This window comes from Corvus kubaryi, unplaced genomic scaffold (assembly GCF_017639235.1).
Source record: "Corvus kubaryi isolate FWS band 111438036 unplaced genomic scaffold, C.kubaryi_AGA036_p1.0 37385, whole genome shotgun sequence".
NCBI classification, from domain to species: Eukaryota; Metazoa; Chordata; class Aves; order Passeriformes; family Corvidae; genus Corvus; species Corvus kubaryi.
Genome location: NW_024581127.1, coordinates 23,760,227 through 23,782,999, shown reverse-complemented (window position 1 = coordinate 23,782,999; position 22,773 = coordinate 23,760,227). Strand labels below are relative to the sequence as shown.

Below are 22,773 nucleotides of genomic sequence, written 5' to 3'. Positions count from 1 at the left end.
ACCATGAAGATTATCAGGGGGCTGCAGAACCTGCTCTGTGAGGGAAGATTTGACAGCATTAGGTCTTTTCTCACTGGAGAAGGCTCAGGAAGACTTCATCAGAATATCCCAGTACTTAGACAGCAGCTACAAAGTGGATGGAGTGTCTCTCTCCTCCACATGGAAAGGAGAAGGATTAACAAGTACAAGTTGCACCAAGAGAGGTTTCATCTTGATACAAGAAAAAATTTTTTTACAGTAAGAACAGTCAGTCAGTGGCACAGCCTCCCCAGGGATGTGGTGGAGTCCCCATCACTGGAGGTTTACAAGGTGCAGTTGGACAGAGTGCTAGATAATCTCATCTAGGCTCCCTTTCCCATGGAAGATTGGAGCAGATGATCTTGCGAGGTCTCCAAACCAGGCTGGTGTATGGTTTTTCTGGGTAATAAGATTGGTTCTGCCTGAGGTCAGGTTTAATTTGTCATTGCTGTCCAAACTGTTTCATAGTTCCTGTGTAAATTTAAGGAGCTGGTTAAATGCATTAGTAGCAAAGCTTTGGAAGCCTAGAAGACTTAGTTTACACTATAAGGCAAATAGCAGGGAAGACTTACTTCATCTCTAGCAGAAATAAGTTTAAAAAACAACAACAAAAAAAAATTACAAAAGTATGGTGTTACCCACTTTTGTTATACAGTACTGCCAGCCTAAAGGATTTATCTCTCAGGCTTTGCATTTTCTAGCAAAAAAGCATTTTAAAATACCTTCTGTTAGTCAAAGTAATTACAATTTGCTAATGATTGTGACTTCATGTTTGCAGTGTGGTAATTCTTTGCTGTGTGGTAATACAATATTATTTTTGTTACATGCAAAACAACTTTTGTTTGCAGTGTTCTAGCTGCCTTCTGTTCCAAGCCAGAAAAAGCAGCTGTGCACTGAGCTGAGCACAAGCAGTCACTACTCCCTTAGAAGTATGTTCTAGGCATAGTTTTTCAAAGATTTCTCTGGATTTTAAGGCAAATCTGAGATTGTAGTTCTGATGTGTATGGATACAAATTTGCTCTGGCATCATGCAGAACAGTGTAGCTGTGCTCTGAACAGCGCACTGTGTGAGCTAATACATTCTGCCTCCAAACAGGGTTTACTGGAGCCTCACCAGTGTAACCAGTTTTGTTTTGGTTGGACTGTAGGAAGAGCAGTGCTGATTCACAAGTGGCTTGCAAATGACTCTTCAGACATCTTCTAAGCAATATTTTAATGTAGTTGCCTTCTCCTAGCCCAGAAAGGGGTCTTATGTTTTAGCTGTCCAAAGTATTTCTAAAACTTGTAATAGAACTAAAGTGCTGGTTCTTCTAGTATTAATAAATGACTCTTCTGTTAAAAGCAACTTACCCTACTGAAATAACAAGAGAATAATAGGTATAAGAATTGGTTGGATGAAAGAAGTTATATTTTAAAATTGTTGACTGAAAACTAACAGAAATAAGGAAGAAAAGTTGAACTGAGGTATTTAGAACTGAAAGTATGATTGGCTAGGAGAAGAAAGACCCTTTTGCTAGGACCACAAAATGAAAGCAACAGAAGTGTTTTTTGACCTGTCTATCCAGTAATGATTAATACACCCTCTTCATTGTTTTAAAGAAAGGAGAATACTGCTATAAAAAATCTTAGTTATGCACCTGACAAAAAGATCACATAAAAATTCTTTCATGTTTTGTGTAATGAGTGATCATGATATCCCATATTTTGCAATACTACTCTGATAATCAAAGGAATTTTGTAATGTAAGTTACATTTCAATCTAACAAGCTGACTTCGTTTCTAACAGTGTCAAACCAGCAATTTTCTAGAAGCATGTGCTGATAGGTTTCAAAATCCATTTTAGTTGCAAAGTATAATGATCTAAAAAACTAATGAAGGCTACTGAGGGGAGCTATGACTGCAGTTTTATATAAGCCCTGTAGTATTCCTCTTTCTATCCTATTTAAAGATAATCCTTCACAGATTCCTGTGTATGAGAGTTGTATATTCTCTACAGAAAATGTTACGCTTCTGATTCTTGAAAGGATATTTGAATGTGTTCAGTTTAGGAAGCTCACAATATCAAGATGAGCCTTTACTCTGATTTTCCCAGTCAATGCTCATGCAAATAGTCAAACTGGTTGTTATTGAACAATTGAGGCATGGAAGAGTTTTGTAAATATTTCTATTTCAATGTAAAGTAAAACACTTAAACTTTGAATTTGCTCTATAATTAGTGGAATTCCTCTTTAGTTGCAATCACTCAGGCTCTTTATGTGCTAATTCAGGAACTCATGATTGTCTTCATCAAAATCCTTCTAATAGGCATTTTGGTTTATTTTGCTTTGCAGTTGATAGGAGCTATGAAGAATTACAGTGGCTACTTACTATGGTTCAGAGTGATCCTGTACCCTACATAAGGTGAGTTAATAAAGAGACAGGTTTTTTACCAGTGCTGAAGCTACTAAGTAAATTCTTCACCTGGAATCACTAGAATAGATCAGATCTTTAACTGCTTCTTCACAAAACTGTTTTTCCTTCTTGTTATTTTAGGTTAATTGAAACGTGTTTTGATGTTTCAACAATTCACATCTCAAAAATTAGTATATTCTGTTCTAATTCTGCATTATGTTATTTTTGTCTTTTATGTTCTACCTTGTGGAAGAAGTCTGAAGTTAGAGATTATTTCCTGAACATAAATAAAGTGTATAAATATGATGTTGCATATGGCAAAAAAGACTTTGTGATATTTAGAAAAGACAGTCTGAGACATAGTACACACAATATTTGGACAGCAGGGGGTGTAAAGCAATTGTTAGACTGTAGATGGGGTGAAAGGATCATGTGAAGATGTGGTGAAATTTCTAGTATTGCTTGTTTCAACTTTGTTTTCACATGACTGGTTGGGTATTTTAGCACATTCATTACAAACCTGTGAACACCAAGGTTCATAATAATTGTTTTTTCCCAACACTTTATTCTTATGACCACCATTAAAATACTGAGTTAAATAATATTACTTCTAATATAAAGTTGAATAATATTACTTTTACTCTCTATAGGTGATTTCGTACAAATGTCATAGCTGCAAGATTGTTCTGTTTCATTTCTGTCACTCTTGTTAATGAAAATAAATACAGGTTTAGCTTCAGTTTAAGAAGGAGATTTAATTTGAATTGAGTGCTGTATGTTAGCCTCTTCCAAAAGAAAATGCAGAAAAAAAAGTATCTGCAAGAGTCTTCTTGTTCCAAATGTGTAAGACAGCAAGGTGAAAGCTGGCTATACAGAGAAAAATAGTTAAAATAACAAGTAATGGAAAAAAGAATTATTTGTGAAATGTTTTCAAGGCCAAGTTTGAAGAAACAAAAATGTATCTACTTTCAGCTCAGTGTGTAAATATTGTAAGCAATATGGTAAGTGCAGGATCTTCAGACACCAATGCAACTTAAGAGGTGGCAGTGTCTGTTTTCAGGAAAATGTGCAGGTCAGTGTTTTTGGGCCTGCCATTTTGTGTCCGTCACAAACATTTGCAGTTATTTAGAAACTCTTTGGTATCAGTATGTAAGGAGTTTATTTGCCAGTGTTGCTGCTTCTTGGTAAATTTCCATGTCAGTATTCAAAAAAGATCATTACTAAACAGAAGAGCATAATGTAGCCTACAACTGTTAACAGTTGCGTCTAAAAACATCCTAGTGCTTTGCACCTCACTTTTTATCTCTAAGTTATATTGCTGATGGTAAATCTGTGTCTATGCATAATTGTGGACAGAAGAAAGAACTAAAGGCATAAAACATTGGTTAAAAATTTGGATTGAATCTTGTAATTTAAGAATTTTGTAAGAATATTGCAAACTAACAGACTTTGTATCCTTAGGGTTTTTCTTTTGGAAGATAATAAAGATTACTGTTCTGCTTCTTTCAGGCATAAGATTTTGGATATGCTGACTAAGAATCCACCTTTCACCAAGAATATGGAGTCCCCTTTATGTAATGAAGCTTTGGTAGATCAGCTTTGGAAACTGATGAATTCAGGTTAGGGTTTTTGATTTTTTTGTTGTTTTGTTGTGTTGGAGTTTTACTGTGAGGTTTTCTGAAATAAAGACTTGCTTCAGAATATACCATGAGCTCTCTTAGTTTCAGTGATTAGAAATTGAAAATCCAGTCTCAGACGTTGAATATAATCTATGTACTTCCAGAACATTCCTAGTGACATAGGCTACCAAACCTTGTTTTTAATTCTTTTGTCTACTGATGTAGTGTGCTTTGATGTCCTTTTTCACAGAATGATATTTCTAATGTTCAAAAATGTTCAAAGGAAGTGTTTCTTCAAATAATGGTGTCTGTGCCACACTTAAGAGTTTGTTTTATGTCTCTTTTTGTCCTCTTTTGTCTCTTTTACAGAGAATACGAGAGGACAGCATTGGTATAGATAATTTAAATGAGATTTTTAGAAGCACATTATAGACCTAAAACTCAATTTGCCTTTTGAGATTAGGAAAGATCCTAGTGAGAGAAGGCTTGCGTCTTTACCATTGACCTGTTTTTCATTACTGACGCAGTTTTATCCAGTCCTGACAAGCTGCCCTTTAACATCTGGCACATTACTACATAGATTACATATAAACATTTATATAGCTTTTTTTAGGTCATTGCAGGCTTTCTGTTCTCTGTGTGTCATTATATTTAGTGTTTGAAAGTTTACAGCTACACTCCAGGGGTTGAAGTGGGGAGACTACTAGTAGTTCAGTTTCATAGGATTTTCCAAGTGTCAGACACACAAAATAAACAATTTTGATGTTCCCATCAGAGAATTTGTTTTTGCTTTTTCATGAGAGAAGAGTGTGTGCAGTGTTACAAGCATTACCTCTTTTTGCAAGAAACAAATAGGGTATACATTCTTATTAAAGTTCATGGGGCTTTAAGCACTTAAATTTCTATGCCTCGAGATGACATAATGTTTCAATTAATTTTCTGTAAGGGATAACTATAGCCTTCCAGGGTGCCTTGAAAAAAGTTGTTAGTTGACAAGCTAGTAGCCAGGTTTAAACATGCATGGTTCTAGAATCATGAGTTGCTTTCATTTAACATAAGCACATATAATAGAGAACAGACTCTGATTGATATATGTAATCTTTTTTTTCTCTGTGTTAATCTGAATTAAATTGATAATATTACAATAGTTCTAAAATTGATATTTTTGAATGTGTCATTCTCTGGAGAGTATTTTAATGTTAGAAATGTCCAGATGAATATTCATGTTGCTTTCATTTGTAACTGGGTGAGTGTGACTGGTGATTTGTAACTGGTAAGTAAGCTAGGCTTACTCAAAACACTATTTTGGCCCCATAAAACTACTATTTACAAGGATAGATCTTGTAATTTTATTTTGTGCTAAGTCTTGCACAGCCACATTAACATGGCAGTTGGCACGTCTGTGTCCTGTTTACCAGATACAGTTCAATTCCTGCTGGGGAACAATATGTTCAATAAACTTGCAGTCAGTCAGGAGCTGGGCTGAGTTAACACCAGAATCACTGTATTTGCAGATTGCACCAGATGTTAAATGTCTTTCTGTTGTGATTGGTGCCAAATGTGCTTAGACCATTTGTGTATGAAGATATAAAAGCAGTACACAGTTTGCAGTGAAAAATAATAAAAAAATAAAGTATTGCTTTGTGCAGTAAGAAGACTTTTTTTTAATACAGTATTGTGTATTCAGTGAAGTACAGGACATAGTAATGATGTTAAAAAGCATGCCTGTGCATTTCTCGATCAATCCAGTTTCTAGAGAGTAAAGATCTTAGTCATGCTTAAAGCTCTTACTACATTGTGTGGAATACATAGGCAAATGCAACCAAATCCATTGATACAGGAAGCCAGTTTGGTAATAAAATGCTCTATTTACTTGCCCAGTAGGAAAACTTAAGAATTCAACTTGAAAAATAAAGACATATGGGTGTGGTTATTTTTCTTTTATTTTTCATTATGTTATTACAGCACTTACTTTTCTGGTCTTGTTCTGCTAAACATGTCTAACTTACAACCCAGGAAACTTAAAGCCTTTCTTTTAAACACGAAAGTTTAAGAAGAAAAAAAGTTTAAAAAGAAAGCATATGAATTAGAGCTAATGAGAGCCAGGAATAATGAAGGAAGTGTATCTCCAGCACAGAAAATGTCATACTCTGCTGGGCCTAGATCACTTAAGCAGTTTTATTTGTGAGAGAGGAGGAGATTTTATCTCTGTATTAACAATCTCTTTTGGATTTTAGGAACTTCACATGACTGGAGATTACGATGTGGTGCTGTGGACCTCTATTTCACACTCTTTGGCCTCAGCAGACCTTCCTGTTTACCATTACCAGAGCTTGGACTTGTTCTTAACCTGAAAGAAAAGAAGGCTGTACTTAATCCAACGATCATCCCTGAATCAGTTGCAAATAATCAGGAACCTGTGAATAGTACTAACAATCATGGACAGTCAGTAGGATTTCAGAACACCGTAAGCACAAACTATCTGCATCCATCCTATTCAGCTGGCTCTGAGTTCTTGCATGGGTTGCTGATTGAATTTTGTATTGTGTTCAAGCCTCTCATGCTTTACCTAAGCTACCTTCTTACCTCGTTGCTCTTTATTCTGTACTCCTGAAAAGCTGGCATATACCATGATTTTTTGGACATTTTTTAACTGTTTTGTGTCGCATATGCAAGCTTTTTACTTGTTTTTTTCTAGTCTCATCATTTCTGTTCTTTACGAAACTTTATATATTGCTTCTGAGATATGAAATGATTCACAGAAATGTTTGATGCTGTGATGAAAACTTTTTTCATGAGACTGTTTCTTATAGGCAAGTTATCCAATTTTCCAAAACAAAACCTTTATCAGTGAATTTATTGCATCTTAAAATACATAGATACACCTCATCTTAAATAACTTTAAGAGATGTGAAAGTTGGAAATCTAACACATCTGCATTGAACATTTGAATCTGATGTTTTAGTACTGTGCTCTGAAGGATTTGTAACAACTTCTGAAGAATGGCATACATTCAGTTTGGTATCTTTCTGGATTCGGAGGGTTCAGTCCTAACACATATTCCATTGTGTAGTTAGAAAACAAATTTTTATAAACTATTAAGGTCATACTTTCCTCAAGAATAACTGCCACTGCTTCAAGACCAAGTATTTTTGTTGGACAGATTTAATTACGAGGGAAAGAAAAATCAACACACATGGAAATGAGTGATTTTTCTTAACAGTTTCAAAAACTGCATTTGGTGGAAACTGTCCAGGAGTAAATCCTGAAAGAGAATGTAAACATGTGATTAGCATGTTTGAAACTCTCTCCACCCTTTTGAATGGGATGGTTTACTGTTACTTTATCAGTTCCATAGTTAATGTCTAAATAGTTTTTATTGAAAAGTATACTGAGAGTACTGGTTGACAGTACGCTGCAGGCCCTTTCCAGCAGGGGGAGAAAATGCTGGTAGAGTCAGATATTGTTAGACCTGTCCTGCATATTTACAGAGCATGTAGTAAGTCCAAATTTGCGTCCCTAATCATTAGAATTAAATACTAGGAAGCATTTTGTTGGCAGGTTTTTAGGCTGCAGTTCAGTGAACACCCAAACTTTTTTTGGAGCCAGACTATCAAAAGATTTCCTCTTAACTCTTCTTTTCCTAAACTTTCCTCTTCCTTGTGCTAGCATAGTACTTGTTGCTGCATAGTGAGCTGGATCAGGAAGGATCTGGTTGAACAGTACCTTTTTATAAACAGATATTTGAGTTTCCTGAGTCAGTTCGTCACGTAGCTGTAAAAATGCTTGTGGCACCCCAGGACAGAACTGTGTGGGGATGAGGCTGCTTCATTTAGCAGTGTATTGGCTTGCACTGGTGTGGAAATATAGCACTGGTATAAGCTTCAATTCGCAATTCATCCTTTGTATCTTCTCCTATTCCTCATCTACATTTTCCTAACCCCTTACCTTAAGGTAACCATTTCACTGTAACTCCCCCAAAATTCAGGGTACTGATTTTCCAGTAGCATAAAACAAAGACTGCCTCTTATGTCAGACAGTCCAGAAGTGTTTCACAATAGCAGTGCCTTGGACAAAAAATGGTAGGGATGAAAAAAAGGGATGTATGTAACTGAGGGAAAAAAAGAATAAACAGGTGATAGAATTTATCAGATTAACTAGATTCTTCGAAGGAGACATACTCTGAGAGCATAAACATGTTAAAATCAGTACTGACAGACCAGTGCCACTAAAGCTGCTGAGGATGGTAAAAGTTACCCACTTCATAAAATGGAACTTGATTGTTCAGGGCAAGAGTTTGTGGGGCTAGAGTGCTCTTTGTAGGATAGAGGCAGAGCAGTTCAGGAGAGCAATATATGCCCTTGAGAATCTATTATATATATGCCTTTTATCTAGTTTTTAGTGAGCTTCTAATTATGTTTGCTTCTGTGGATACTTTATTTTCCCTTCTAAATTTTGTGTATTGGACTTGTTGAAACACCTGTCTCCTGTTTTCATTACTATATGTATAACTTAGGAGACTCCTATTTTTATATTTCTTTGACCTTGTTCTTTTTATAATCTAAGCAGTAATTTACAAGACAGTTTTATTCTTTTTAATAAATATTGTTGGAAAATAAAGAAGAAGAAGTTATGAGTACTCATTATGATTTGAACTAAGTAAAGTAAGCTTTAGCTTTTAAAACAAACTGAAAGAAGATTTAGCTAAATCCCATGTGTAGATCAGAGGCTATCGCAGTTTTTCAACTGAGATTTGGCCTGAGGAGAGTCAGCGAGGCACAGATTTATAGAAAGGCTATTCAGAGGCAGCAAATGTTGTTGCACACCAACAGTACCATGATTGTGAGAAGCGACAGAAAAGATGCCAGTGCTAGATATGCAGAGGGAGCAGGGATAGAAGTAAAGAGAAACTATGTTTGTAGGAGTGGTTGGCACAAATCCATACAGGGTTTTAGAAAATACTTCTTGCCAGAACTACAGAGAAGACTCTGTTCAAATCACCCACTTTACTCAGAAGATTTTTCAGGTATCAGGTCTCTTTCTCTGAAACATGGATCTTGCTATCTTCTAATTGTGGTCTTTTAATGCCGCTTCAGGAGGATGATCATCTTATTAAGGAAACAGCATCCAGCATTTCTGGTCATCAGCAGGGGGTGAAGAGGAAGGCTGATATGCCACTCGGGTCTCCATTGGAGCCAGGGCAAATACTAGAGAAGAATGAAGACAGTAAAGTCAAACTCAAAATCAGAGTAAGAAATGGAAATTCAACTTGCACAATGTGTAGAGTGTTCAGAATAACAGCAGTGGTGTCTGCTGGCTTCCCTTGAAGCTGTGTTCAAACAAAAGACATGCTGTGTATATGTGTACAGCAGTTGTTATGCTTACTTTGGCAAAATCATTTCCTATCAGATTCTTTATTGGCTGGCAAGAACTAAAGTTGACAGATAATGCTCTTGTTCGCACAGCTTCACAGTAAATTAGAAAGAAGGAAACACACTGACCCTTTTTAATTTTATTGAATTTTTATTCCTTTGCAGTGGTAGATATCACTTCCTTTCCCTCTCACCCCCAGTTTACCTCAAAAATGAAATATTTTAAATCCTGTTTAGTGATGTTTTTATGAGTTATTAGCATCTGCTTATTTTTTTTCCTGATATCTTAGTTCTCTAACTCTCAAGAGGAAGAGGAAATTGATATGGACACAGTTCATGACAGCCAAGCCTTCATTTACCATCATTTGAATATGCTGGAGAGACCATCCACACCAGGTACGAGTAACTTTATAGGCAAGATGTTTGTATTTTTTTTAACTACTTCAGTTGTGAGGTGTTTTCTGCTACTGCTTATTTCCATACATACAGTGTTGGTAAGTGTTAAATATTACTGGAATTCCAGGATTATAAAGGGTGCATAAGAACTTTTCTTTAGGTTTCAGTAGATGTGTAGGTAAGTGTATACATATGTATTTTCACACATAGCTAAGTAAGACAAGTATAAATCATGCTTATAAAAGTGAAAAGCTAAGGAATGAATAAAAGAGCACAAAGCTGAAGTGGAACCCCATAAGCATTTAGGTAAAACTTGTTTCACCATAGGTGTCATTTAAAAAATAGTAATTTTGAAGGTTAAAAAAATAGCAAGACTCTTAAGTAAAAAAAAAACCCTCAAATATTAATGATTTATAACTTAATATTAGCAGTTAAAAAACATACAAGCCTCAAAGGTATTTAGAAGGGCTTTCCAAAGCTGAAAAGATTCCATCTGTGAGTAAAATTGTTTCATTTCAAGCACTTCCTTTCTTTTACTACTTCTCTTAGTATCTATTTTCATACACTTGACAAAATTATTCTCAAAGCATAGTGTTTCTTAGAAACCTTAAGACAGGTTGAACATCATTGATGAACTTCCACCTTCTTTGCTTCTCTGTCATTAGCAAAGAAATTAATTGGTTAGTCTCATTTTCTCAAAATATTTTAACTGTTCAAAATTCAGTTCCAGAACATGCCAGTGGAGCTGAGGTCATGTGACAATGTACAGAGCATTTTGAGGGATCTTCCATACAGATCCAGAACAAGATTTTAAGGTTGCAGTACTGTATTGTGTTAAAGTGAAGTTTTTGGCTTTAGAAGTAGAATTCAGAGTAATTACCCTCTTGCTTGTTTTTCTCTTTTTATCCAGTGACTGCGTAATGTAACAGAGAAGTAGACCTTAGCAGCAGGATCTGGAATGTTGGTTCCATCTTGAGTTGCCCTAGGTGCTGAGCTATGCTGACAGGTGACCTCATCTGCTTTCTCTGTGACCAGGCAATTTAGTGGCCCCATTTTAAGAGAAGGGCGGGTGGATGCTGCTGCCCTGAGAATCCTGCTGAGGCTGGTGCCTTGGTGCCAGTGGTGCAGAAGCTGGATGCTCATACTCCATTAGGGCCTTGGACATAACATTTTTTCTTCTTTGGCAGATGCTGTAGCCACTAAGGAAGTTTATTTCTTTCTTTTAATTTCCTTATTTTTATAAAATGTAACTGCTGTCACTTCTCAGCTAAGAAATTAAGTTCTTATGGGGACATTAAAACACAGGGAGGTCTAGTTTCTGTATTCCAGATGGCCTTCAGTTAACGACATGTGCCTACAGCCAACTCCACCAGGACAGCTTTGCTGTTAGTTATCTAGAGTAGCAAAACCAACTTTTTGACTTACTTCAGCAGGGTAAAGGGGCAGGCTGCATGTAGGTTAACTGTCATGAACCTAGGAGCCTGTATCTGCAAAGCTTTAGTTTAAACTTCTCAGAGCTGCTTTGAATTTTGTTCTCAATGTTACGGTCAACCATCACATTTTCTGTTATGGCAAACAATGATGCATCCAGGGCATGCAAGTGCAAAGCTGATCTGCTGACAATTAGTATTTATAACTCTTATATGATATTTTGCAACTATTTTTTTACTAGATTTACACACTCTATGGAATGTAAAGTCATAAACAAAACTCTGCCAAATACTTCACAAATAGGACTTAGGGGACCCTCTGTACGCCAGCTCTGTGGTCAGGGACTATTGCGGATTAAGTTTGTGCTGGAGGTCAGAAAGGGTAAAGTCTGACCAAGAATGGAGAAATGGCCACTTGATTGGTCCTTTTATAGACCTACAGCAGACACAAGCTACTTCAAGTCTTGCTTGTGTCCTGAATGACCTTCTCACCTCTGTTATTGAGACATTCAGTGCACTGTAATACATTTTCTTTCCTAGGTAATAAATGAGACAAATGCCATGTTTTGTACCAGAATTCACTTTAAATAGTAAGCCTATGAAAAACGTTATTTTGAAGCACTTCGGATTATTTTATTCTTTTTTTTTTTTAGTTTGTGTGGTTAGAAACAGTTCCACTTCACATATTCTTTGCTTCTAAAATTTCACCTGTTTCTTATTCATGGCATTTTTCTTAGAAGTAGAGATGTGTGAATTACAGACTGAGTAAATAAAGATAGTTCAATCTTTAGGAAATGGTACACTGCTGAGAAGAAACAGATGGGGAGAAATAAAAGCATGCATAAATGAAATTGTTCACACATAGGAGTGTTCTGTTTTACAAAGTAATCACAGGGCCTGTGAGGTTTTACAACAATGATGGAGGATGGGTGCATTTCAGGGAGTGATTGTTGTGAAATAGATTGACAGCAGGTTCTGAAATGGTCTCAGTATCTTGTTAGTAAATCTGCCTCAGTTCTGACTCCTGCTTGGAAGGAGTGAGCTCTTAGTCCACCCGCAGTTTTCCTCCCCCAGCTGTGGGCTATGTCCCCACATGTCACATGAAGTCTTAGGTCATCAGCCAAACACAGCATGCGAAAAGCAGCTGCCAGGAGGAAGTTCATGTTGGGTCCTGTCTATCTGTGGTTTTTTGCTGGATTGTTGGGTTGGGGTTTTTTTTCACATTTCCCAGACCACTGCAAATGATGATTTGGATTTGGTCAAGTTGATGTAACCCCCCTAACTCCAGGAAAATATGATTTTCCTTTAAAAGTTTGGGGGGGGGGGGGGGGGGCCGGGGGGGGATGGATTTTTTTTATGGCTCTACCCATGGATGTGAAAGGTTAAGGCTGAGACAATAAAAAAGGTAGTCTAATACAGCTTTTGCTGGATTACAGGTTTCAGTGTTACAATTACAGCACCTGTCCGAATTCATACAGAAAATGAATGGTTTAAATCCTACTGAAGCATCCTGACTATGATAGTAGAACTGTGGACTCTGGTAGTTGTGAGGGAATCTAATAATTTTATCAAGAAATTATTAAAACAAAACAGTAGTTGTGAACTGTCTGAAGAATGCTGTTGTGATGATTATTCATCTGCCCTTAGGGCTAGGAACTTGGTAGCCTCCTTTGGACCTCCAAGGCTGCGCAAGGCTACATTTCTAATGTGAGAACAGATTTTATTTGCTATTAATCATCAAGAATATTAGGAATGCTCCCTTCACTTAAATCTTAAGATAAAAGAATTTCAAGATCAGATTTTGTGTAAGCAACACATCTGAACTCTCAGGCTGTAAGGTGACTTGTCTTGCTTTGTTGACTTCAGTGAAATCAGATAAAGGTACACTTCTCTAATATTTCACTCATCTGAAAGTACAATACGTCAGAAGTAACCTTTAAAAGGTTCTGCTGTATCTGTCAGTGGTTATTGATTGGCCTGGTCTTTTCTGCTTTCAAAATAAATGCCTGGCTGTAGGCTGCATGATCTGCCAGTGAAGTTACATATTGTTATGGCTCATCACTGATAAACACTTAATTGAACTTTTTCCAGCTAGTTTTGATGGTTTGAAAGTTGATAAAAAGCAGTATCTAATTCTCTGTTTCTGCAAAGGAAATAAAAAAAGTTCAGTGATGTTCACTTTGTGCACTGGCAGTCTTTTTTCTGATCACATTCAGAGGCAGTGGGCTTTGAGGACACATCCTGAGCATTCAGATTCAGATCAAACAGATTCCTTGGCCATTCTGTTAATCCTTTTGCAGTTTTCTAGGATAATCAAATTGGAAATTGCCTCTGCTGACTTTGTAGGTTGTTCTGTTTGCTGTGTAGATGTACATGAAACTTTGGAGGTCTAGACCACAGTCATAGTGTTGATTATGGTCTTGTTTATCACAGTTAGTGCACTTTCAGGAAATTACGGCTTATCTGGATTGACTTTTTTCTGGAACAGTTTGGACATACTGCACATGCTGCAGTAAAGTGTAGAAGTAAACTAGTGTAGTTCCTATATTTAAGCAGTACATTTACAACAGCAGATCCAAACCTGAGGTGCAAATCACTGCACTTGGAGTTTGGACGCAGGAATAAATAGGAATTCAGTCCAAACTGCGTGAGAAGGTCTGCAGCTCTGCAGTTACCCAAGTTAGCTGTAAATGCACCAGTACCTCCAAGTCCAGCCATTAGTGGCTCTCTGCTAAGGAGGTAAAAGTTGTTAGAGCTGTTCTGCTAGAATGCCTTTTAATAATGTATAATATTAATACAGTATCTGTTACACTTTATTACCCAAGATATAACTGTTTCCAAACTGGTATCTCATAGGCTTTGAGGTTTGTAGATAAATTTGCCTCACTGAAATAGTATGTGGCTAATTGTACACTTCACAAGGAATGGTGTTTTCCAGTGCTTTACCCTGAAGTAAAGAAAGCAGATTTAATAGAAACACAAGCCCTGCAGATAGTGACAACAGAAATGAGAATTGCATCAGTGTGTGGCTGCAGTGTGTCAACTCCATGATTTACTAAAAACAACATATAGCTGTGACTGTCTCTGAGAAAACAACTAAACACTGTCAAATATAGAGGATGAATAAGGCTAGCAAGTTTTCAAGTGAACTACCTGAAACTGATAGAGGCACAAAGTATTCTGAATTGGCTTCCTGATATAAATGTTCTTTCTTTCAAAAATAGGAATTTCACTAGAATGTTTTAGAATATTAAAATAAGTGCAGTAAAAATAACACCATAGTCAAGCTATTCTTTTAAGTATAAGGCAATATAGTTGTTAAATCAAAGTCAAATGAGGAAATTAATAAACTTTTTACCAGTTAAAGGTATACTTTAGTTAAAACACCAGCTTGTCTATACAATACCTTAGTTATACCTTTGGTATATGTATCTGGAATTGTCTATCTGATTTTAAATCCTACTGAAAAATTTAAGTCAAATGAGTCTGTAAATTGGAACTAGTTAAAATGTTTACGTTGGAGCCAAATTAACTGATTTACTTAGCACATCTTCAGAAACCTTTGGGCTGGTTTTATTTCTTTTGACAAGACCTTTGCTTCTCACCCTCAAACTTTTTTGTCCCATGGACCTTAAAAGAGCACTCTCCTAGAGAGAAAATTGATAATCTTTTTCAGAGACATATAATTTGAAAATTCTGCTTCTTTAGACTAATTACAGGACTTTGCATTCTGGATACTTGAAATCATTTATGCTTGGTAACTTTTTCTATGTACTTTGTTGGTGGTTCAACAGATGCATAAACAGAGCATTAAATTAAAAAATGGTGTGTCTTGGATATTTCCAGGGTAACACTAAAAAGAAAAGAAGAAATAAGGAAGAACAGGAAAAATTTTGAAACCGTTTTTATGGTATTTTCCATTTTTTGAGTGTTTTCTCTTTATAGAAAATGCTAGCCAGAGATGCAGTTTAACTGCTAGGCAAAGAGAGTGCATTCTCTTCCTCACTGGTAAGCTTTCTTTGAGTTCTGGGAGAGACACGTTAAGTGCTTGCGTGCTTATGTTGATGTCTCCCTCTTCCCAGAGCTTGTCCATGTCAGGTGCTGGAGCATCAGCCTGTCCTCAGGACCCATGGCTTCAGCCTTTGCTATGATTTGTGAACTTGGTTTTTCCCTCTCTGATATTTGAATAAATCAGGGTGCAAATGGGATGATTTCAAACAAGTGTCAATTTGTAAAAATCCTGTATAAGCTAGCTGTTTTACATTGATTAGCCATGCAAAGAAACAGAGACTGTAAGTTTGTGGCATCCCACTCTCTTCACACAGAAAAAATCAGAAACATAGGAGGGACCATATGAAAGATCTCATGAAAGCCTGTTGACATGTTAAAGTCTCAAGTAACAGGTTTTCAAACTGTAGAAGTTCAATAACAAAATCAGAGAAAAACACTCTACCCAACAACATAGTTGAATGTTAATGCACCAATGAGTCTTACAAAGGAAAAAAATTCAGTGAGCAGGGTGTTATCATTATCTGACAGCAATTTCTGTTACTTTAAAGCTTATCAGGACCTAAATCCCTTTAATTTTAAAACTAAGCTACCAGACCTGTATTTTCATATTTTATTCTCTCTCACAACATCTACAGCATTTGTATTTGTCCTTGGGGCAAATGGTACACAAAGATTCTGATCTTTCTCCTATGGGATCATAATCCTGTCTAATTTTAAACACCTACCCAGCTGGCTGGAACACCACAAAGCCAATAATTACATTGGAATCTCCACATCCTAAAAAGGAGGAGATCCATGTGGATAGACACATGTATGTGAATTTTCTTCCAAGGAATGCTACTAACCACTTCAGAAGCAAGCTCCTGGGCTCACCCTCCACTTATTGTGTGTTTTTGTGTTTTGAGAAATGCGGGTTTCAGTCCTGCTCTCTGTGCCAGGAAGAAGTGGGTTCCCTGCAGGAAGAGGGAGTGCTCTGTGTCTCTTTGCATCAGTCCTGCTACCCCCATTGATAAAAGGATGATTATACTGCCCTGTGAGGCAATTTCTCTTTAGTCTTGCTTTCCTTAACTACACTTGGCATGTTCCTAGCATAGGCTGTAAGTAGATACTAATTAAAAGAAAGGAAAAAAAAAAAGGTTCTGTAGGTTCAACACTGAATTTTATGTGTGGAAATCTGTAACATTTTTGGTAGAGCATTTATAGGTGTTCAATCTTTTGGAGCCATCATCCAGGATCAATGTATTTGATTCTTGATTTCAAAGCACTCTTTAACAGTAGGAGGAAATTTTATGGATTGCTGTTATTTTTGCATTTAAAAACTCAGCAGACTAGAGTCACTATTGACCTCTATGAAGAAATTGTGTGTGTACTCCTGTTGCTGGCTCAGTAGAAGCAGATTTTTGTAATGACATTCTTTCGTTTCTTACTGACATCTTTTCCATATTACCAATGTTGACTGTTTCCCTAAGTGTCAGTAGCCCTTGAGTTGCAGTTGGACCCCATTTCTCACCTTCCTGAAGATCTTCCTGCCTCTCTAGGTGGTGACCACCACCCCTTCAGTCCTCTTGGTTTAAACTACTGTTGTATTTGCTCCCTAACTTATTGCAGTCAATGGTATTTAACTGCTTTAACAAACAGATTTTTTTAATAACACACCTGAAATAAGTAATGAGGTGATAATACAGACTGTTGCCTTAGCAGAGCTGGTAGTTCAGTAAACTGCAGGAAATTAGCACAAGTGGCAGGTCGTGTAACAGAGTCAGGAGAGTCTGGTTGCATCCTTCATCTTCACTTGACACTGCTGCTGCATCATCCCTGCAGACTTAAGCCAGTGTTTTTATACCAGTTCTGATTAAAATTTTTAAAGTTAGTGTCTAGACTTACAGGTTTAGTTTCCATATAAAAATAACTCCACAATTTGGAATTAATGGAGCTGAGAAGTTTTAAGAGTTTATGTCACATTGTGTGGGTTTTTTCTTCTATTTGAAGTTGACTTCAGTTTGCCATGTGTATTTTATGTATCATGTGCCTGCAGCTTGAGAACACATGACAATGTTTTCTGTACTTTAGGTAATCTTTTGTACATTTCTTTATACAACCAACCAGTGGTCTTCAGTCTTTTTGCCAAGACCTTTATTTCTGTGTTACTGGGAGCCCTGTTTGTGTCACTGCCACAGTTCACCTTTAACTATTGCAGACTATTTTAACAGTGTCAAATACTGCCTGCTTTGGTTTTCTGAGATACAGCCTCCACCCTTTCCTTTTCTAATCGCCTGAGCTGGATATACTCCTTTTTTCACCATTGTGTCTTCTGTTTAGTGACTGGTTTTGTATCCTTGCAGCTGCTAAATAAAGTTGTCTAAGCACTGAATGCTTTAGAGTAAGGAGCTCAGGTTATGGGGATAGGTTTAGATACAGGAGGAATTCCTTTAAAAATGAAGTTGGAAATCATTACATTGTGAAGCAGTCTTGTACCTTTGTACATCAAATGCAGTATACTTGCACACTGCCTGCACTGTTGAGAATGGCTCCAGACAACAAAGTGGTAGTAGGTATGCACTGAATTTGGAATTGGTGTGCATCTCCTCTACCTGCCATAAGATACATAAAAAAGTAAAGTTGTGAATTCTGACAATAAATTTTTGCATTGATAACATGAGCTTACTGCTGCTTAGTTCTGATTAAATAAAAATTAAAGCTTTTAAAATACTTCTATATTAGCAATTTCAAGTTCATAGGAATCTATTGTACTCTAGACTAGCCTCCTTCATAACCTCAGCAGAGTTTTATATTGCACCATACTCCTGTCTTGTGGTTAAAACCAAACATATTTCTAGAAAGACATCATTTTGCTGTATAAGACTTCAAGCAGTAGAAATTCCACCATGTCCCCATAGTAAGTTACTGATTATCCTCACTATAAAAATGTTTTGTGTTTCTATTCTGACTTACAAACACTTTGTATAGGTGTAGATTTTGTTTTTTCCAGACTTACTTAAAAACAAACAAAACTTACTTACAAACAAACAAAACAGCTGTACCATCTAGAAATTTCCTGTATATATTCATAACTGAATCAGTCCTTAATCTTTTGGGTAAGGCTAGAAAGATTGCATGGAAATTGTTCTCAATACTTGCTTGTCATAGTACAGGGAGCTGTCTCTTTAGACTTCCAGGAATCATTCCCACAGACAAATCATTCTTGCCTTTTGAGTTACACAACCAACCAGCCAAACAAAAAGAGGTACTAGAAAATAAATGTGTTTTCAAATATACAGGAGAAGGTAATTGCAAAGAACGTAACACAATTTCTTGTTATTTGTTAATGGGGATATTTTCACCAAAAACTGGATGGCAAAAAAAAACATTTTTAAAGTAGCTATGAAGAAAATCCATTTTAAGTAAAACTTAGAGGATTAGTTGCCTTAAAAATCTGTTGATGCTTTTCTACATTTATCTAGTTGTTAAAGCATTCTTGCAATGTGATTTGATTCAATTTCAGCCTAAAGGAATCTGAGTGTTCCTACCTTCCGAGCATTTGCACTCTTTAACAAAGGTATCCTTAGAATAATGCCCTTTAATCTCTACTATTGAAGCTATTGCAGTCTGTCTGAAATAATGAAATATTAAATGAGCCAAAGAGAGAATGAGAATTGAGATGTCATGGATCGTATTTCCTTCCTCAGGTTTAGATAGGAGGCTTGCTCAATATATAACTGTTCTAGTGTACTTGTGAAATATGTACTGATAAAGATGGTATAATTGTCTTTACTGGGATTTGGTTTTGTTTAAGAAAAAAGCTTTGTATAATCTTTCAAATAGGCTAAATTGGTTGTAAGAGGCAATTTTTAGAAAAATCAGTTTAATTTTCCACTGTCAGAAGGTTTGTATGTTCTTGTGGGGAGCTTTACTTCCTGACTAAAAAGAGTTCACATCCCAAAAATGCACTTTTTTATGCCACTCTTGCACTTTTTATCAGAATTTTCACAAGCAATTATATTTGCATTATTCAGAGTTATAGGGGCTTTCCTACTCTATTCGAAAATGAATTTCAGGAAGCTAGTATGACTTGCAGTTTCCTAGGGCTCTTTAAAGTTCCAGATTGCCTGGAATACTTTTATGCTGTTGAGGAAGGAAAGATCATCTCTAAAAATTGTCAGTAGTGTGGGAACTTTAATGGCATGTTCAGAACCTTCTCTGAAGCTAAATGGTACAAGCATCATAACAGATTCCATGTTTGTATGTTTAAATGATAATGTAGGTTTTATCTAATATTTCAGAATTCCTTGTGTTTGGAAACAATGCAAGTTAAACATTTGCTAATCCCACTGTATCCATTCTTCTAGGTAAGGAACAATCTTCGGGAGAGATAAACATGCACCCTGTCTCAGCAGCTCCACTCTCTGTGTTTAGTAAAGAATCAAACTCCTCAAAACACAGCGATCACCACCACCATCACCACCATGAGCACAAGAAAAAGAAGAAGAAACACAAGCATAAGCATAAACATAAACATAAACATGATACTAAAGAAAAGGAAAAGGATCCCTTTGTTTTCTCTAACAGTCCAGCCAGTGCACGATCAATTCGTTCCCCATCACTTTCAGACTGATACCAGTGGCTTCTCTGGAGTTCAACTTGCAATATTCTTGGAGTGCTTAGAAGGATGTACATAACTATAGCTTCTATCTTTTTTTATGGAACTAAGAATATGCGAATTGCCTTAGCAATTCAGAAGCTCTGCCACCTTTGAAGCCTTCTTTTTGCATATGTGGTTGTTGAAATCTGATTCAAAAAATATGGTTTATGATTCTGACTCATTTTGTATTTCACTGTTCTCCACACCTCCCACTCTTTTTTCCATTTTAAACAAAGAAAACAGCCCTTTATGTAAGGGCCCCATGTCCACTGGCAACCCCCTGCACATCACGCTTACCATGTGTATTGCCAGAATCAATTATGGTTTAATCCTTTGAAGAATGTTAGAGGCAGAGTATGTTTTAAGCAGAAGCCAATTGCCAGGCCTTTGGTGACAGGCTGTTTCCAGAGCAGTATTGTGTAACTAAGTGTAGATCTCCTCAGAAGACAGGGATTTTCTTTAGTCTTCAGATGGCCTGTTTCTTGCTTTAACCATTGCAACGTTATGTCAGACTTAAAAGAACAGTATGTAGAACATTTGCATTTTTCAGATACTAAAACTCTTGAAAAATTCCAGGCTGCTTTTAAGCTGGCGGTATTTATTATGGACATGAGCCTTTGAATATGATTAAATTCTGCAATTGTTTTGGGAATTTTAGCAAAATCCATAATGCATGTTTTGTCCTGTAATCAGGCTTTTAAAAATCCAATAAAGTTTGCGAATTATTTTGACAGAGGCAGAATTTTTTCTTCAAGCTTAACATTGGAATATGCTTTTGAAAGATGTTTGCTAAAATTAAAAAAATCTGAAAAACTTAAAAATTAAAATATTGAAAAATATCTGTTTCTTCCTCCTGAGGGGTGGTTTGTTTGGAAGCAAGATGAGCTCATGAATCCACAGAAGAAATATGTTAGTAGATGAAACTAGGTCTGGGACTTGAAACTATGGATACATTTAAATTTCTTTAGCTGTGTTTTATGCAGTGTACTATTTACACCTAGGAAGTGTTTTATTTAAAAGCTTAATTTTTAAAAAGTTTTAATAATAGAGATAAATAATCTCTGCCAATTTTTATCTGTTTTCTTTGTACGTGTGTAGAAGCAGGGTTTTATTTCCATGCACTGGTTAGCTTCTGTTGCCCAGAGTTCACATGGTGTTCTATAAGATGGTTGTATTTGGGTTAATATTTTTTTTTTAATTTTCACAAATTTTTATGATAGACTGATTCTCCTTCTTAGAGCAAAGAGAGAAGTTCAAGAGGGACCCAAGAAAACTTTTTTTTAAGCCATATTCTGTTTCATGAAAGTTAATAAATACTTTTATATTCTATACCTGCTGGTGAATCCTGTAATTCTTGGAATAAAAAGTTATCTGTAGACTAGAAAGATGATAGGCTCAGGTATTTGTAATATGCATATACTTATTTTGTTATTCAAACACCATATCCTTTCGATACTGCATGGATAGTTGTGCTGATTGTTGCACTTGGAACACATGTTTGGGCTGGATTCAGACACAATGGTCCTGGGCAACACCGCAGCCTCTCCTGATCTGCAACTTTGCCCCTTGTCAGGGGAAGCCCACCTGGGTGTCCTTTTAGCAATAACTGCAAGCTCTTGGAGCTTAGGTGAGCTAAAGGTGCAAGAGAAACACCTAAACGTGGGATGAAAGAGGTACTGAGCATGTTTTGGGTACTAACCATATGTGCAGCTCAGCACTGCTTGGGAGACAGCAAGTAATAGCTGAATGGAAATACTTTGAGGTGTTTTTCCCTTGGCTAAGGAGTGATGTAACAGTGCCAGGGCTGTTTGTGGGAGACCTGGGCTAATAAGCAATGAAAGCTGGCATTGTTTGGGAGATTGAAGGCAGATGCATTTATGTTTTAAAAATGAGGTCATGGATAATTTAGGCTGGTGTAGTTTCTACTTTTGGAGATGTGGATTTACACTCTTAGGCTGGGGGGAAAATGTATTGTTCAGTGATACAGGCAGAGAACTGAGGTGGAGCTGTAGCACAGAAATTGTGCCATCAGAGGTATTGCTGTATGACTTTAAGTGAACTGTTAAATATATAGTAAATATATGGTGAAGATACTGCCAGTAGAAAACTGGAAGGTAGGGGAGGGACAGAGAGAATCTAAAAAAGCTTTTTCTAGTGCAGTTTCTGAGGTTACATCATGTTCGTGGTTCAGAATATCCATTAGTGTATTTGATGGAATACAAAGTTTGAGGTCTGCAGATGGTGCAACATGGATAGGCAATGTTCACAAACTGATAAGTGTGCTCAGAAATCAGAATAATTCGGCAGATTGCACAGGTGATTATAAAAAAGCAAACTGAAATTCAGAAGGAATGAATGTGAAATACTGAACTCCAGGGAAAATGGAGTGTCTGAAAGCAAGCCATTCTCCCCATCTTGTATGGTGCAGTGAAAAAGAAAGCATCTGGTTGCACAGAGGTGAGCAGTTTTATACTATTGCAAAAGTAAAAGTCACTTAAGGATTAACAGGATTTTTTATATAAGATGTGAAAGTAATTATCCTGTTGTGCCAGTGATTTGGGGCAACACATTTTAAGAAATAAGAGGGCAAATGGAAATGAGATAACATTGTATATAAGAAAATAAATAAAGGGAACTGGGTATTCCTGGTCTAGAATAAAAGAAGTTTGAGGAAGGAACTTGCCCTTCTCATACCTAAAATATTGCTACAACAAAAAGTGTTTATCAGTTGTTCTTGATATTTCCTTTGGGAAGGGAGGAGTTAGCTTTATTCACAAGAAAAAATATTTTTGTTGAATATTAAGATGAAAAGTATTCTAACAGGCACCTAATGATGTGAAGACTCATTTCTTGTAGGCTTTTAAGCAGCAGATTGGCAGACGTCTGGAGGGGATGTT

The 22,773-nt window shown here is 36.5% G+C and overlaps 1 protein-coding gene across 2 annotated transcripts in view; it reads left to right on the top strand.

Annotated features, from left to right (window-relative positions):
- The window catches only part of TAF2 (TATA-box binding protein associated factor 2), a 60,979-nt gene extending 39,772 nt beyond the window's left edge, over positions 1–21,207 (top strand). The window contains exons 21-26 of one of the 2 annotated variants that reach the window (XM_042036581.1): positions 2,349–2,418; positions 3,919–4,028; positions 6,266–6,495; positions 9,125–9,277; positions 9,691–9,796; positions 19,584–21,207. In XM_042036581.1, the coding sequence (XP_041892515.1) occupies positions 2,349–2,418; positions 3,919–4,028; positions 6,266–6,495; positions 9,125–9,277; positions 9,691–9,796; positions 19,584–19,849 (935 nt within the window). In that variant the 3' untranslated portion in view covers positions 19,850–21,207. The remainder of the gene's footprint in view (positions 1–2,348; positions 2,419–3,918; positions 4,029–6,265; positions 6,496–9,124; positions 9,278–9,690; positions 9,797–19,583) is intronic. The other variant, XM_042036582.1, reaches the window with a different exon arrangement.
- Positions 21,208–22,773: the final 1,566 nt, after the last annotated feature.